The 18,562-nt window shown below is 42.0% G+C and overlaps 1 protein-coding gene across 2 annotated transcripts in view; it reads right to left on the reverse strand.

Moving 5' to 3' along the window:
- SHPRH (SNF2 histone linker PHD RING helicase) overlaps positions 1-18,312 on the reverse strand; it is a 143,035-nt gene extending 124,723 nt beyond the window's left edge. Inside the window, exons 1-3 of one of the 2 annotated variants that reach the window (XM_084624118.1) lie at positions 18,067-18,312; positions 8,717-9,382; positions 8,152-8,281 (exon numbers count right to left, since the gene is read on the reverse strand). In XM_084624118.1, coding sequence (XP_084480244.1) covers positions 8,152-8,281; positions 8,717-9,352 — 766 coding nt within the window. In that variant the 5' untranslated portion in view covers positions 9,353-9,382; positions 18,067-18,312. Of the gene's footprint in view, positions 1-8,151; positions 8,282-8,716; positions 9,383-17,582; positions 17,603-18,066 lie in introns of those variants that run through there. The other variant, XM_084624119.1, reaches the window with a different exon arrangement.
- Positions 18,313-18,562: the final 250 nt, after the last annotated feature.

Raw genomic sequence — 18,562 nt, forward strand, 5'->3', positions numbered from 1 at the left:
TAATTGGTTAACCAACCACAAAGAGTAACTATTAATGGAATGATGTCAGATTGGAAAGAGGTCTCAAGCAGGGTCCCACAGCTATCTGTTCTGGGTCAGAGTTATTTAACGTCTTTATTAATGACCTGTGTGTAGGAATAGAAAGCACACCTATCAAATTTGCAAAGAACACAAAACTAGGTAGGGCTGCAAACGCTTTGGAGAACAGAGCTAAAATTCAAAGGGATCTTGAGAAATTGGAAAAATGGGCTATAGACAACAAAATGAAATTCTACAAAGACAAATGTAACTTGCTATGCTTAGGGAAGAAAAACCAAAGGCACAAATACAGAATGGGGATAACTGGCTTGGCAGCAGCCTTGCTGAGAGGGATCTGGGAGATCTGGTGGATCACAACCTCAACGTGAGTCAACAATGTGATGCTGTTGCAAAAACATCAAATGCAATTTTGGGTTGCATTAACAGAGGCACAGCATGCAAGTCACAGGAAGTTATAATACCACTCTACTCTGTGCTAGTTAGGCCTCAGCTGGAGTATTATGTCCAGTTTTGTTCACCGCTGTATAGGAAGGATGCAGAAAAACTAGAAAGGATCCAGAGGTGAATGACAAAGATGAATGCAAGCCATATGAGCAACGGCTGAAAGAACTGGGTATGTTCAGTTTGGAAAAAGAGGAGATTAACGGGGGAAGATGATCGTGGTCTTCAAATACTTGAAAGGCTGTTATAAAAAAAAGACGGAGAAAAATTGTTTTCTCTTGCCACAGAGGACGGGGCAGGACAAGAGGCAATGAGTTCAAACTACAGTATAGCAGATTTAGATTAAATCTCAGGAAAAACTTCTTAACTGTAAGAACAGTAAGACATTGGAACAAACTGCCTAGGGAAGTCGTGGAAGCTCCTTCACTGGAAGTTTTCAAAAACAGACTGAATAGTCATCTGTCTTGGATGGTTTAGACATAACAAATCCTGCATTTTGACAGGGAGTTAGACTAGATGACCCTTGCATTCCTTTCTAACCTTATGGTTCCATGATTCTATGTTCTATGAAACACGCACAACTAAATTAAGTTCATCTCCCTTTGCATAGCATGTATCGTGATTAAATTTTTCACCAGTTCACCGAAAGCAAGACACATGAACACCATAGAATCAGGTCTCAATATAAAAGATCTGAGTTGCCATTTGTCCTTTCTTTCTGGTGAGTTAAATGTCTTTTTTTTTTTAAAATCACAATTTTCACTTGGTATAGGAAAGGGAAGAGAAGCTCTTTTTCTGCATTTCATTTAAGCATTATCTTCTCATTAACATGATGCCTCTCTTCACAGCATCCTCCCTGAACTTCAAGGAGAGGAATAATTAAGTAATTACCCTTACTTAATTAGTAATTACCTATTTTTGGAATGAGTGCAAGTTGACAACCAAAAATGTTTCCAACAGAAAGCAAAGAGGGCTTCCATAATATTGGTGGTTGTTCAAATGTGGAATTAAAACATATTTAAACTCTTAACAAAATAAAATATAAACTTTCGAAAGAGATGAGCAATGACAGATAATGGGGAAAATTTGCTTCCTTCATGCAACATATAATCATAGAATAAAATACTATGCTAGAAATTAAGAAAGGTCTGGAAGATCATTTTAAGACCATCAACATTTCCATGCTAAAATAAGGGTGATCAAATCTCACATTTTAGAGGATAAAGGCCCTGCTCCACAAAGGTACGTAGGCACCTAAACCCCAGACTTAGCCACCTAAGTCCAGTTTTAGACTTCACAAAACTCCCACCAAACCCTACAAGTGCCTAAACTCACTCAGCACCTAAGTTTTCAGAGTACAAGTTCTCTCAGCACCTACAAGTTCTCTTTGCACCTAAGTTTCTGCCTCTGGACATGCACTCTGCCACCTCACCCTAGGTGTGCAGATGCCTATCTCCTGCCTAAGCCCCAAAGTGATTCATGAACCTAGGGAAGATAGGTAATCAACTGCCCAAGTTGCATGTGGGGACTGATCAGGTAGGCCTGCTCAGAGGCCACCTATTGGATTGGCTTCCATTCAAAATCTGGCCACCAGAGGAGATGGTGGTGGTGCCACCTATAAGTTCTAACCCAGTGGTCAGAGCACTCGCCTGGGATATGGGAGACCTTGGTTAAATTCCCCTCTTTCTGCCAGAGAAGTTGAAAAGAATTGAATAGAGATGTCACAGGGTGCTTAGCCCCTGTAAATGAGGCAGTTCCAGCATCCCTGTGTCAGAATAATTGGCCAAACTGGGAGCATCTAAGAGGGCAGAGAACCACCTAGGGGCTATAAAAGGCCAGGGAGAGACCAAATGAGTGAGAATCAGTCAGGAAAATGGAGGAGGTTTTTGAGGAAAGATGCAAAGAGCAGAAAGTACTCTGCAGGCCCTCCCTGTGAAGAGGAAGGAATTGGCTAGGAGATAGTATTTTTGGGAGAGCGCTGTAGGCAGCAGAGCAGAAAGAGGGGTTTGCTAGCTGGTGTCCCCAAGCCAGAGTCTCGGGGCCAGAGAGGGATGAAAGCAGAAAGAGCAGTAGAGGCAGATGCCTGCTGGCTGAGAGCTTGAGCAAGGGCCGGAGGTGGCTGAAGGCAGGGGCGGCAGCAGAGGAACTTACCCACTGACATCTCCAAGGCTGGAGAGCTGGACCCCAGAGGAACAGTGAGAGGGCCAGAGAGACTGAGGGATGCTCCCCTGACAAGGACACTCCTAACAGAAAGGCTGTGGGGGTTCTCACTGGGAAAAGTGGGATTGCACTCCAGCTAGAAGGATAAGGGTGGCTGTCCTGGCAGAGAGTTGGAAAAGGATGGATAGGGAGCCTAAGCATGGCAGAAGACACCATACCAGGGAGACAGTGATCTCCCAGCAGAGAGGCTGTGGGGGTTCCCACGACAAAGAGTACAGTTTTCAGGACTATATACACTGGGGATGACATGAACTAGGCTTTAGAACTTTTGTTAAAGACTATTTGCACTATATTTGGTAATGAACTGCTCTTCACGAGGGGTATTGTTTAAACAGAGAGTCTGAAGTGAAGTCATCTGGGTTACCTGAGAGGGGAAACTGAGATAGGCGCACCTGCTGTGCTGCAGCATATCACAGGAGGGTGCTCCAGGCAGGGTCTGCCTTCTCATAAAGGGTCTCACACCTCTCAGGAGAATGCTCTTACCTATGAGCTATGGGATATTTTTATTGCAGCAGGATGCCTCCCACAATCTCTCCTGTTGAAGCTGTTCTACTGTGGATAAATAAAGAAAAAATGATTTGAGCAGGAGGACCAGACCCAGAATCTTCTGCAACCCAGGTGGGTGCCCTAAGCATTGGATTAGAGCAGTAGTTCTCAACCTATTTATCATTCTGGGCCGCATATGCAGCCCAAAGAGTGTTATCTGGGCTGCAGGTTTAAAATCAGTGCCCCACACCGAAACCGCCCCCATGCTCAGAGCCCTCCGCCCATGGATCGCTCCACAGAGTGGGGCCAGAAGCAGAGAGCTGAGTGTGGGGCGGGAGGCAGGGACCCCGACTCCCACTGTACAGGGTGGGGCGGCAGCTAGCTCCTGAGCCTGGCCTGGTTGGGGGCCGGGAGGCAGCCGGCTGTCCACACCCAGACGTTGGGGGGGGGGGCGGGGCCAGGTGGCTGCCCGGAGCCCGCCGCAAGGCAAGGCAGACAAAAGCCCGGAGCCTGCCGTGTGGCAGGGCAGTTGGGAGCCCGCAGCCTTTAGCACACACCTGAGCTGGGCCGCAGCTGTGTGCTAATTGGACCGCATACAGCCCGCAGGCTGAGAACCGCTGGATTAGAGTGTCATTTTCGCCCAATGACCATTTAAGTATTTATCCACCCCACAGTGGAACAGGCTTTGGGCCAGACAGAAAATAACTCTATAGTCCAGTGGTTCAGAACATGTGAGGAGAAAGACTCCAATCACTCTTCTATTATTTATCCATAGTGAAACAACTTCAACAGGAGACCATGATAGAGATGCCCTCCCCCACATCAGAATATCCCTTAGCAGTGTGATTAGAGCACTCCCGAGAGGTGGGAAACCCGTGTTCAAATCCTCTGGCAGAGAAGCAAGGGGAAATGAACCTGAGTCTCCCATATTCTTGGTGAGTGCTCTAATCACTGGGCTAAAAGTTGTAAGGTAGGCACCTCCTCCTCTGGCCATTTTGTGTAACGGCGGGCAGGTTCCTAATTCATTCTGCCAAGAAACTACATAGGTGCTTACACTGCCTGACTCCAAGACACAGGATCTCATTAGTGGATTGCTAGCACAGATAGCAATCCTAGACTTAGGTGCCTATCTCAAAGTGAGGAGGAGCTTAGGTCACACCTCTCCCAAGATCTCCCACTGGCTAGCTTAAGCAGTCCTCTGCCTAGCATTCTAGCTTTTGTGGATCACATTCTAAAGCATCTGTCTCCCTCATTCACTGTATAGGAGCCTAGCTGCCTAACTCAATCTTGTGGATTAGTGTCATTCTAGTGATTTTATAGGCACCTAAAAGTTAGGTCCTGCAACACTGAATGCTTCAGCACCAAAGTCCCTTTGTGGATCTGGCCCACAGTGATCAATACTGGAGTCAAAAGATTTCTTATGCATACTCTTTTACAACGTCACAGTACACAAATTGTTTGGGGTATTATTTTTGTTCCTGCCTTCACCCCTTTTTTTTGTTTGTTTGTTTTTCTGATACTTTGTATTCTAGACAAACAATTTAGGCCCCAATACTACAATGACAAAGTCAACTGGCCTCCTCATGGGTGTAAGGGTCTTCTCATACAGAAATTATTACAGGATCAGGGCCTTATATTATAAAATTCCTGGGGCTGCCCAACTATGTATTTTATAAAGCACAGGTGCAAACAGTGGGGCCACATAATTAATACTAGAGGCAGAGTAGTTTTGCCTTCTTCTATACCATGATCAGCCACCACTGGAGAGAGGTTATCAGATGTGATGTACTGATGCTCTCATCTGGTAAGCACAAATTCTATATTGATTCTGTGAGTAAGAGATATTTTAAAAATATATATATCTAAGGCAGCAGAGATGGCTTCAGCATCATGTGAATGGAAAGAAATAAGGGGACCTGGAGAGAAGACAGACTAGGGTTCTTTCTGAAAGTGAAATTTTGACATGTAGTAGACGTGGGCAAAGTTAGCATGTGGATTAGCAAAACTACAAGTTGTCAGTGCTAATGATAAATTAGCCCATTGGTTGCTAAAGTTCAACAAATAAAAGAGACAAGGATTTATGGAGCTCTTATGATACATTCTATACTGCAATAGAAGACTCACAGCACAGTCGCGGCTGGCCCATGTTAGCTAACTTGGGCTAGCGGGGCCATAAAATTGCAGCGTAGACATTGGTCCGAGTCCCAGTGTCTATACTACCATTTTATAGCACCACAGCCCAAGCCTCACAAGCCTGAGTTAGCTGACCCAGGTCAGCCGCAGGTCTTTTACGGCAATGTGGACATACCCTTATTGTCAAATACTCAGCTCAGGGCACTTTTGACTTACATGTAAATTGTTGAAACCATCTGGGATTTTATTAACATGAGACTAGTACGTGATGAAAAACAGATTAAGTTTTTATATAAAACAATATTTAGTACAATTGGATATATACTGTCCACACATTTCTTATTTGTGCTCTTCAATAATGTAATCACACAGCTACTCATATTTTCAAACATTTTAGTGAGGGAAAAATAGCTGTATTTACTGTATAAATAGATCATTTTAAAAGCTTTGTTAAAGCTTTCCTCCACACTATTAATTAAAAGCACAAATGAATATTCAATATTACCCATTATACCATTTTAAAATGTGATTCAATAAACATGTAACACATTACATCTCAATACCTTTAATTCTCAGAAAGACTGGGATTCTAAATGTTCTATTTCTCTGTAGACCCTATGTTTCAAATTAATCTTCTGTCAGACGTTGGAGGTTGTGGTTTTCAGTATTTTAGCCATTTTACCCACCACAGTGGAGTTTCTCTCAGTTTCTAAAACAGTGTCACTTACTGGACAGTTTTCAGAGGAACTTTTCTTAAGGTTGAATATTAAAATGTGTACATTTACAATTTGGTATCACTTCTCAAAAATAATAAAGACTATCTCCCCCTTTTGTCTAGATTAATGGGAAATGTATTTATGTTCGTATTTGGTTACGAAAGCAGACCATGCCCTGCAAAAACTAAAGGGCTTATTCTTCCTGAGAAGCCTGGGGACATAATGTATCCAGATGTCATTTAATTTCTGAAAAGTTATGTCACATATGTGCCCATGTATTGATGAAAGAACAAACCCCAGAGCGCTGACCCTTAAACAGAATAAATATATGAACAGCACATTGCATTTACATTTACATTCTTTATTCTCATTGGATTTTATAGCACAGACCAACTATTTTTCATCCCTTGAACAAGGCTAGCTCAATTTATGGATAGCCTAGGGCTATGAGTCTACTAAACCAAAAAGTAGTAGTCTGAAGTATTTGCATTATAGCAGACACAGGAATAGCCTATTATAAAGGATAGCTGTTAAAGTAGACAAAATAAAGATCTCTACAAGTAAGTTATCAGGAAGGACCCAGTTAATTCTACAATCTCTGTTTAGGACCACCACAAAGGTTTATAAATGACATATTTTGCCTTAGTATTTAAGTTGGTAGATTTCAGTGAGTTTTGCTAAATAACTGGAGCTGGGGGTTTTGTTTATTTTATTACGCACAGATTCTGTCTTGCCATTATGAAAGACACAGACAATCCCTACCCCTCAAGATCTCAAAATCAATTAAAATACATGAATGAGACAAAATGCACTGAAACCCCGCAGGGGAAGTTGTTAAAAAAAAATCAAAGTTAAGTCTTCCTCTCATAAAATGCAGGGTGGGAGAAGGTATGTGTCTCACTTTAGTTTCTGTGGGCCTCATAGCATTTGCAGCAGAGCCAAAGGAAAAAAAAAAAACTTTTTAAATAAAACTCCCCTGGAACACCATCTATAAAAAAAAAAATCAAGTTCCTTAAAATATAAATTAATATATTCTGGTATTCCAGGCAAATGGACACAGAAAACTTTTGGTGCTCTGAACTTGTGCTTTAATTCAGCACCTAGATATCAAGGGGGTAATGGAAATGTGATTAAAAAAATAAACTGAATTGTAGATAAAGATGTACCTGTGCAGGATCTTTAAGGAAAAAATGGGAAGTTTAATCTTTAATACTTAAACTTTAAACTTCAAGAGCTGTAGCGTGATACACAATAAGCCCCAACCCACAAAAATGCACATTCAAAAAGACACTGTGAAAATTACCTGATTTCCAAGTCATCACATTCCAGTTTTTATTGAGTTGTAGGATTTTAGTTAAATGTTGTGAACATTAGTCATAAAAGTAAGAGGGTGATTACTTTGTCTAGAGCAGCAACCTTTCTGATAGAAATCTACCAGTAACCTTCCATACCAGATTTAGAACTAGTGTTTTATCCCATACGCAGAACATCTTTGTCTTTCCCCTATACAATTCCCCTATTCACACATTTCTCTAGATTATTTTGTCTCCGGTAACCAAAATCCATTGGTGGTTAGGAGAGAAGAGTGGTGTGGTCAAGGCACTAGACTGGGAACAAAGGACAAAAGCTTATGCTCAAATAAATGTTAGTCTCTAAGGTGCCACAAGTACTCCTTTTCTTTTTGCAGATACAGACTAACACGGCTGCAACTCTGAAAGGATATCTGGATCAGTTCCTGGTTCTGCTAGAGACTTTGTGTGTGATCACAGACAAACCTAGCACCCACATAATTTTATTGAGTCTTTTCATTGACTGCAATGCATTGGATTGGGACCAAAACCTCTTTGCCTCAGTTTCCCATTGGTAAAATGAAAATGCTATACCACCTTCCTTATTTCAGAAGGGTGTTATGAAGATAAATTACTGTCCATGAGGAGGGTAAGATATTTATGGTGGTGAAGACTATTATTTCCTGACAAAGGCAGTTGTCATGACAGACAAAAATGCTGTATACTTCTTGCCTTTTCCTTAAAAATATCATTGAATTTAAGAAAAACTTTAATAGTAAAACAGTTCTGCAGTAACATTCAACTGCATGATGGACAGATTATGTTACCTGGAATTATAAAGTTGTAGTACTTTTCCATTAGTTTCTGAATCAGCTGGTTGGCCTTTTTTATTCTCCCACCTCCATCACTGAGAAACTCTGATTTGCTTAAACCAGGTTCCAGAAGGTAAATCCCAACCTGTGAAACATATTTGCAAGAAATTAAAATGATTAAGGAATTAAAATAGATTTAGAGGACAAAAACCAAACTAGAACAATGCTTATAAGTTAGGAAGCCACATTTGGAAAATTTTGAAGACTGGTGGCTATGGATAGAGTTAATCTCTTAACCCCATACAAGATTTTAGTATGGAACACTTAGGAACTCAGATGGTTTCTAAATTCATTTTAAGTGATCTTAATATGTAATGATTAAAGGCAATTATTCCCAAAACATTGAAAACATGTATGCAGGTAACAGCTGAAGAGTATACTTTGCACTGTATTATAAAAGTGTGTGGTGGGACCTGGGCTTGTCAAATGTTCACCTAACTTTCTATTTTATGGTACCAAACACAAAATGAGCTATTTTTATTTTAAAATCCCTCTTAAAATAAACTGCATGAGCAAATACCTTTAAAGCTTGGTCTTCTCTAGGTCTTTGATAAAGTCCAATTACCTTCTTCTTTTGCAACCACCTCAAGTCTTCTAACGTTTCACTACTGAGGGATGATTCCACCAATATGCCCTCTTCATAATCACCTAGGCTTTCTTTTTCCTCATCACCTCCCTCTTCTCCACTTCTTGCATGAACACAAATTTGCAGCTGATCACCAGAATCTGCTCTCATCAAAGTAAAACTCCTTTTATGGATCTTCTCAATAAGAATTTTCTCAAGAAGAAGCTGAAGAACAAATTCTCCAAGTAAAGCTTTCCAGGAATTGTCTGAATGGTAAGGCGAGACTACAATATTTAGCTGTACAGATATAGAGGTCAAGATGGAGCAAGAGTCTTCTCCTTCATCTGTTGAGAAACCCACTGACTTTGACCCTCCGTTTTCTTTGTAAGACGGTCCTTCATCAATGCTATCATCATCTATAACAAAGGATACAGAAGAGGTGCTTGGACCTGGAACAGGGTGGTCTTCATCAATGTTATCATCCAATATTATCACCTCATTCCTTCGGTCTTCATGCATATTCCAACAGAGTTGCTTCTTTTTCTCCTCATCCATCCTCAGTGGAGGCGCACACTTTCGACGACTACTCATCTTGCTGTTTTGCTGGCAGTACCCAAATCTCTGTAAAATGGATTAATATTAGTCAATAGTAGATAACACTAATTAGATATCCAGATAGATCTTTTACTGTGCTATAGCTGAAGAGTTTGCAGAAGTCACATTACTTGCAACTCTGCTCACTAGGGGTTCTGCAGATGGCTTAAAGTGTCTATTCAGTTTTATAAAACATCCCTTTGTTCCTGCCCCAAGAATGCCATGTAAAAAGCCATGTAAAAAGATGTCTTGTGGTGGTTTTAAGAGATCAATTGCTTATTTTAATCAGAGAAAGCAACTCACTCGTTTCTTCTGCCTAGTTCAATCATCATCCAAAACTTTCTAGTCAACACCACTTATTTTTCAAATGAAGTTAACACCAGGAGTACTTTTTCCTCTTGAACAAAATGTTTCTTGGAAGTTATAATTAATCATTAATTAAGACCATGAAAACTGCAAAGTGAAAGAAGAAGAGTACACAAAAGGCTTGAAAAATCCATTCTCCTGTGGTAAGCGGGAAACTTTCCTTAGAGCCTACATATCAACAATTTCAGTACAATTGAAGAACTCGGAATTTTTTTTATAGTCTTTGTGATTGCAAAGACAATTTTCCAAATGCAAATTGATTGTAAACCTATGCAGTGCTGTCACCTGGAATCTGAAGACTAACAGTTCAATGAGTCTGCTGCTGTTGCTTCTAGTTTTGCCAAGCAGCAACAGATTGAAATTAAGACAACTGACCAGTTTCACTGCCATTATTCAGAATCCTATGGACAGCTGTGAAAACGTCAGGGATCATATTAATTTCACACTGCTGCTGCTGAAGAAAAGTATGAGCAGCAGCACAGGAAAGTGCTAGAATTATCCCTGGAAAGCAGACGCCAATCCACTTACAACAGCCTGTGGGTTCCAGAGAAGGAGAAGAGACAAAACATTTCTTATATCTTCAAGCATTAAGAGTGGAATGGAGTTTCAAATGTATCCAGCACATACTAGCTGGAGGATGACAGGATATAAAAGATGGATTGGAGCTTCTCAGTAGGCTGTTGTCCAGGTACATCTCTGGTGATGTCCATCTGAGTCTTAATACCTACTACTGGCTAGCAGCTTTAGCACCACACCCCAATCTCCCTCCCCAGTTAATAAGCAATTGACGCATTTTTTTCAAGGCCTGGAAATACTCTTCTCTTGAAGAAGCTTGCACAGCAGTCCTTAACAGTTTGTTGTTGCAACTAGGCCCAGATTCAGCAAAGAATTTAGGTATATGCATAGCTTTAAGAACACCTGTAGTTCCACTGAAGTCATAGGAACTACCCAGGTACTTAAAAGATATACATGTACTTTGCTGAATCTAGACTTTGAAGCACAGAGGTTATTTTACACATAATCCTATTGGTCAATAACACACATATGGTAAATACAGCACATGGAACATGGGGAACATTAAGGATCAATGGTCACAATAAATGCTATCAGTTCTCAGAAGTTAATAACTATATATTCAAAAAGGTAGTTGTCAAAATATTGGATTTTCAAAAAAAGAATTACAGAGACTCAGATTAGCTCAGAAAAAGGTTCAAAATAATGACCTTGTATAATTTCAATTTCATTTGCCAGGAATGATGGGCCAAATTAACAGACCTATACCTCCTGTATCAAAATTGTTACTGAAATACAATAGCAAAGAAGCAGATATGCTAAACTACTCATTATATAGTCACAGGTCCCAAGGCTAAGGAGGGGTTAGCTCTGGAATAAGACAGGAAATTTCTAGAAATTCTTGAAGACCTTTCTTTTCTTGAATTTGACACAGAGACTCACAGGCCTGATGTACAATTTCCCAAATTTTTGTCTTAATTAAATAATCAAACTCTACAGAAACTATTTTCCCTAACGGAAGCTAGCAGTAAGCTATTTGTAGACCTGCTCCCTCTGATCACATGGCCCACATTTTATGTTCCTCTGTTAAAGAGATTCTCATTGCAGCTCCTGATCATTCAACATCCACAACAGCAGCACAAGGAACTGCAAAAACATACTGCCATTTAGAGTCTGGACATTCAACTTTTTCATAATTGAGTTGTATGAAAGGAGCAAGTGAAAAAACAAGCACTCGAGGGTAACAAAAAGAGACAATTTATCTTTCACAAAGCAGTACCTCTTTTCAAGTTATAATTACATGGTATTGCTCTTCAACTGGACATCTCACAATGGAGGAAGAGAGAAAACTGGTAACAGTTTTCAAGTACATAAAAGGTTGTTACAAGAAGGAAGGAGAAAATTTTTTCTTCTTAACTTCTGTGGATAGGACAAGAAGCAATGGGCTTAAATTGTAGCAAGGGCGGTTTTAGTTGGACATTAGGAAAAACTTCCTGTCAGAGTGGTTAAGCACTGGAATTAATTGCCTATGGAGGTTGTGGAATCTCCATCATCGGGGATTTTTAAGATCATGTTGGACAAACACCTGTCAGGGACGGTCTAGATAATACTTAGTCCTGCCTTGAGTGCAGGGGACTGGACTAGATGACCTCTCGAGGTCCCTTCCAGTTCTATGATTCTATGAGAATACTATATGCAACTACATCTTAACCCTTCTCATACCATCAAACGTTTCCTAAGGCACAAGCATGGCTCTGCCGTCCCTGACCACAATGGCTACCTTGTTCTGTTCCTACAACTTTTTTTTTCTTTTTTACGAGAATAGTTTATTGGTCTATCACTCAACCCCCAAACTGGAGGACCAATGGACTGCTTTTTGTCTGGTCCCGATCCTCTGACCTGTCCAACTTCGGTAGCCCTGCCAAAAGAGTTAATCCTGATGGCACAGCTCTCAAGGTCACAGGCAGTGTTCCCTCTTAATTTTTCCGCACCCATGTGAGGAATGACTTTTGTTATGCGCACCAATAGGGAGGTGATGTCATATTGGTGCACATAACAAAATTCATGTGGCGGGGGTGGGGCCAAGAGGTTCGGAGTATGGGAGGGGACTCAGGACTGGAGCAGAGGGTTGGGATGCAGGGGTGTGAAGGTTCCAGCTGAGGGACTCCCCCCAGCTCTCTCCCCCCGCAGCAGCACCTCGGCTGGGGGACAGAGGCGCCCCTCCCCACTGTGGCAGCTCCGGGGCTGGGGCCGCAGGATAGGCATCCCTCCCCCCGGCCCTAGCAGGTCCAGGCTGGGGTCGTCCGGGTTCGGGGCTGGAGCCGCCCAGATTAAGGGTTGAGGCACCCCGCCCACAGCAGGTCCAGGCCACGGCATAGTTGGGGCCAAGGGGCCGTCCCAGCCGTGGCAGGTTGGAGGCCGGGCTAGGTTGGGGTGTCCCTCCCCCAACAGGTCCCCAGGTGGTTTCCCTGAGTGCCTATGCAGCGCTAAATAGGCTGCTGCGCAGCTTACAGGGAACGTAGGTCACAGGCATTCACCACATCAAGGTGTAGTCCCCAGGGAAGGATATGCAAGCATATCTGCAAAGAAATCATGACGAATTTTGGAAACTAGATGAAATAATTAAAACATGACCTACGAGGAAAGACTGAAAAAATGGGTTTGTTTAGTCTAGAGAAAAGAAGACTGAGCGGGGACATGATAACAGTCTTCAAGTACGTAAAAGGCTGTTATAAAGAGACGGGTGATAAATTGTTCTCCTTAACCACCACGAACAGGCCAAGAAGAAATGGACTTAAAATTGCAGGAACAGAGATTTAGGTTAGACAGAAGGAAAAACTTCCTAACTGTAAGGGTAATTAAGCACTGGAACAAATTACTAAGGGAGGCTGTGAAATCTCCATCACTGGAGGTTTTTAAGAACAGGTTAGAAAAACTCCTGTCAAGAATGGTCTAGAGAATATGTAATCCTGCAACAGTGCAGGAAACTTGACTTGATAACTTAACTAGGTCCCTTCCAGTCTTACATACACTTAAATGTTTTACTGTTTTCTGTTTTGTATTTGTTTTTCCTATAAAACCAGCAGTTCCGACGAACGCTCCACATTCCTTTCAACACTGTCCCACATCTTCAAAACAATTCTTTGGGACCTGTGATCCACAAATATTTTCTAAAAATATAAACTAGGAATGTCAAGCAATTAAAAAAATTAATCGCACTGTTAAACAATAATAGAATACCATTTATTTAAATAGGTTTTGATGTTTTCTACATTTTCAAATATATTCATTTCTATTACAACACAGAATACAAAGTGTACAGTGCTCACTTTATATTTATTTTTGATTACAAATATTTGTGCTGTAAAAAAACCAAAGAAACAGTATTTTTCAAGTCACCTAATACAAGTACTGTGCTGCAATCTCTTTATCAAGAAAGTTGAACTTACAAATATAGAATTATGTACAAAAAATAACTGCATTCAAAAATAAAACAAAGTAAAACTTTAGAGCCTATAAGTGCACTCAGTCCTACTTCTTGTTCGGCCAATCACTCAGATAAACAAGTTTGTGTACATTTGCAGTAGATAATGCTGCCTGCTTCTTGTTCACAATGTCACCTGAAAGTGAGAACTGACGTTCGCATGGCACTGTTGTAGCCGGCGTTGCAAGATATTTAGGTGCCAGATGCGCTAAAGATTCATATGTCCCTTCATCTTCAACCACCATGCTAGAGGACATGCATCCATCCTGATGATGGGTTCTGCTCAATAACAATCCAAAGCAGTACAGACCAACGTATGTTCACGTTCACCATCTGAGTCAGATGCCACCAGCAGAAGGTTGATTTTCCCTTTTGATGGTTCAGGTGCTGTAGTTTCTGCAATGGAGTGTTGCTTTTTTAAGACTTCTGAAAGCATGCTCCACACCTCGTCCCGCTCAGATTTTGGAAGGCACTTCAGTTTCTTAAACCTTGGGTTGAGTGCTGTAGCTATCCTTAGAAATCTCACATTGGTATAGTCTTTGCGTTTTGTCAGATCTGTAGTGAAAGTGTTCTTAAAACAAACAACATGTGCTGGGCCATCATCCAAGACTGTTATAACATGAAATAATGGCAGAATGCGGGTAAAACAAAGAGACATACTATTCTCCCTCAAGGCATTCAGTCAAAAGTTAATTGACGTATTATTTTTTTAACGAGTGTCATCAGCATAGAAGCATCTCCTCTGGAATGGCAGCCGAAGCATGAAGGGGCTTATGAATGTTTAGCATACATGGCACATAAATACCTTGCAATGCTGGCTCTGAAAGTGCCTGTTTTCACTTTCAGGTGAAATTGTAAATAAAAAGCCGGCAGCATTATCTCCCGTAAATATAAACAAACTTGTTTCCCTTAGCGATTGGATGAATAAGAAGTAGAACTGAGTGGACCTGTAGGCTCTGAAGTTTTAAATTGTTTTGTTTTTGAGTGCAGTTATATAACAAAAATAATCTACATTTGTAAGTTGCACTTTCATGATAAAGAGACTGCACTACAGTACTTGTATGAGGTGAACTAAAAATACTATTTCTTTTGTTTATCATTTTTAAAGTGCATATATTTGTAATAAAAAATTAATAATATAAAGTGAGCACTGTACACTTGGTATTCTGTGCTGCAATAGAAATCAATATATTTGAAAATGTAGAAAAACATCCAAAATATTTAATACATTTCAATTGGTATTCTATTGTTTAACAGTGTGATTAAAACCACAATTGATCACAATTAATTTTTTTAATTGCAATTAATTTCTTTGAGTTAAATCATGTGAGTTAACTGTGATTAATTGATAGCCCTAATATAAACAGATATCAGTAGTATCCTTTTAAAATCACTGGCACATGAATTGGACTCTCCCATTGTACATGGTCTCAGGATCAAATTTAATCATCATTCTAAGACATCACATACCTTTCATTATAAAGCCAACAATTTCCCCATGCTTGCTAATAGGCAGCTGCCCTTGTTGCATTCATCCCCAGCTGAAGGGTGGGTGATAGCAGCCTCTTCCAAGTAATGCTTTGATATGCCACAAAATGGTTAGCATTAGGTACTCATAAAAATAGAAGTTGTCATCCTCTTTAACATAAATCCAAGAACACCTGAGCTCCAACAGTTGAGGAAACAATGACTGGATTTCAAATTAGATACACAATTGCATGCACACTTTTGCACATGCACTTTAGGCAAGCAAATGACCAATGTATATATAAAAAAAGAGGTATGTGCACGTGGCTAATTAAATAAAGACAACATGCAAATGTACACACACTATTGTAAATGCAGGCTTAGAAAATCTGACACCCTTCAACCAACCCCAATAATCAAGGCTATTTCCAAGGCTCCTGTTCAGCAACCTCATCTTCTGTCTGACTGAAGACTCTCGCCCGTATATTAAAATAAAGTAAAATCAACAAGAGTCTGACAAACATTTTTAGGCTAATATAGTATATGTAATATTATGTATATATTTGGAATCTAGTGTCCTGTTAACTTGACATTAAATATGCTTCTTCAATGTAAATGGACACGGCCAACTTAAATTTAACCCACAATTTACATTTCATACAAACAAGATTGTATAAAGCCTATACACATCAACCAACAGAAATGATTTTTCATCATTAAGATGAGTCTAATGAAATGTTTTTAGACTAAAACCTATATTGTTTGAATTCCAAACATTATACCCCTAAGAATATGAAAGTGAAACTGTCTGATTTCTCAGTATCGATACTAAGAAAAGTGCGAGCTTTAAGAATAGAAAAAACAAAGACAAGCTAACTGGAGTTTTAGAATTCTTGCACTTAATGTGAACAACAAAGGCCAGTATCCTTCAATCAAATCCATGGAGTTCTCCCTGCATGAACCAGCTGAATACAGGTCATAATTACAAACATAGTTAAAGAAATCTGTTTGTTTCATACATGATTTTAAGTGTCCCTTTAACTATGATGCAATCATGTCCACAATATGAGGCCCCAATCCTGCAAAGAAAAGCATGCGGCTAAGTGTTTGACAGATCGGGAATTTAGGTTTTTTTATGTAATCTTTGCCAAACTAAAGGATTTCTAAAATACCTTCTGAATTTGCAATGATCTTTAAAACTGTGATATCTCACATTATTTCTTATTGTATTGGGCATGTGGGGTTTTTGTTCTGTTTTTTGGCCTTATGTCATTCTTTAGGAGAGCTCAGATTTCCTAGACCAGTGGTTCTGAACCTATGGCCCATGGACACCTGGGGGTCCGCAGACTATGTCTAAGAATTCTAAAGGGGTCTGCTGCACCTCCATTTCAAATGAAAAATGGTTGAGAACCACTGTCCTACACTATGTTTTTACATTATTATTGCATGCTCCAATGTTATACATTCTAACAGCTCTTTTTTCCCGATTTTTCCTGTAACTGCTGGGGAGCTACTTGAAACATCAAACGAATATGAAAGCAGAAGTTAAGAGTACCTTTTGAATAATAAACTCTCTCCTCAGTGGACTACTCCAAATAAAGCTATTAATGTGGAAGGAAATGTATGATATTTTGATACCTCCAAAACACTGCATTTCAGAAGCTGATGAAATTTGGGCAGCACCAAGATTACTGACATTATAACGACAGGTTTCAGAGTAACAGCTGTGTTAGTCTGTATTCGCAAAAAGAAGAGGAGTACTTGTGGCACCTTAGAGACTAACCAATTTATTTGAGCATAAGCTTTTGTGCTTATGCTCAAATAAATTGGTTAGTCTCTAAGGTGCCACAAGTACTCCTCTTCTTTTTGACATTATAACTACACTCACCAGCCTTCCATCTTTATTTTTCCTTATTACACACTCACTACGTGAATACAGAGCAAAGTTAATATTTATAAAGTAATGTACATGTACAGATCCATTTGCAAACCTAAACAAAGCACACTCCTTGCCCTGAAAGAACTTCTGAAAACCCAGCTGTTCTCTGAAGCATTCCAGCTGTGAAGCTCACAGCCCTCACTCTCCTGTATAATATTACACAATGGAAGCCGATTTATCCGATCTAATTGGGATTGGGGCCACATCAGATAAACAAAAATTCAGATAAACAGAAGAATGGGTGGGGGATTTCGGGGCTGTCGGCCTGAGCCCCGCCACCCGCGACGGACAGCGTCAATTTCCCTTACTCTGTTCCTGTCTGGCGCTCGGGTGGTTTGGTTAATCCGGAGAGCCAGACAACGGGTAAATGGGGTGCTACTGTATTGCAATGTACCCATTCACCCCTCAGACTGCAAGCCCTTTGGGGCAGGGACACTTACGTGCAAAGCTATACTTACCCTTGTCTAAAGCACCGCGTACTCTTGCATTGCCACAGAGGCAAGGGGCCCTCGTCCCGAAGAGCTGCCAGGCTAACCCGGACAAACGCAGCACACCCAAGCGAGGTGGCAATGTACGCAAGGGGGGGGGGGGGGCATTATCGCCGCTTGGCTGTATCAGGAGCGCTCGCCTCTTCCCAGAGACACTGGTTGATTTGAGCGCCCGGCTCAGCCCCACTTCGGGCCTGGCCTGGCCTGGCCTCGCCACCGGAACGTCCCCGTGGGAAGGGGCCGCAGGGGGAGGCGAAGAGACTTTGCCCTTTCACAGCACAACCGGGCACGCCGGCGGGCGAAAGGGGAGCCAGGCGCAGGCAGCGGGCAGCACACGCGGGGTACCCCAGCAGAGGGGAGCCCCAGGGCGGGGCTGCTGCACCGTGACACAGGGGGCGCCCTGCGGGGTCGGGACCCACAGCCTGGCAGGCCCCCGCTCCCGCCCTGAACCTACCTAGGGGATAAGTCCGCTCCTGCGTCGGCTCCTTCCAGCCCCTCGGGGCGCCTCTGGCGGGGGGGGGGAGGGGAGAGGAAGGGGATACAGCTCCCGAGCAGTTGCGCGCGTACGAGACCCCGCAGCGCTGCTCGGCGGCTGACTAGGGGCCACAGCCAACAACGGCCTTCCAGCCGCGCGCGCTCCCGACAGCACCAGGGCGCGCCCGTTCGGTGTGGGAAGGAGCCTCCCAGCCGGCAGAGGCTGCCCCGGCGGAAAGGAGCGTGCGGGCCCAGAGCTGGCGCATGCGCAAGGGCCATGCCCAGCAGCTGGGGAGAGAGGTGGGCGGGGCCTCGACGGCTCCTGTGGGTTCCTCCCAGCCGCAGCGGGGAGGGGGGAGAGTGGCCGGGGGCAGGGAAGAGACGCAGCTGCGGCTGGCCGGGCTGATCCCGGACAGCCGGGCCCAGGGGTGCCCCTGGGATGAGAAGCAGCAACAGCCTTGAAATGCCCGCAGCAA

This window comes from Lepidochelys olivacea, assembly GCF_965140295.1.
Source record: "Lepidochelys olivacea isolate rLepOli2 genome assembly, chromosome: 3".
In the NCBI taxonomy this organism is placed as follows: domain Eukaryota; kingdom Metazoa; phylum Chordata; order Testudines; family Cheloniidae; genus Lepidochelys; species Lepidochelys olivacea.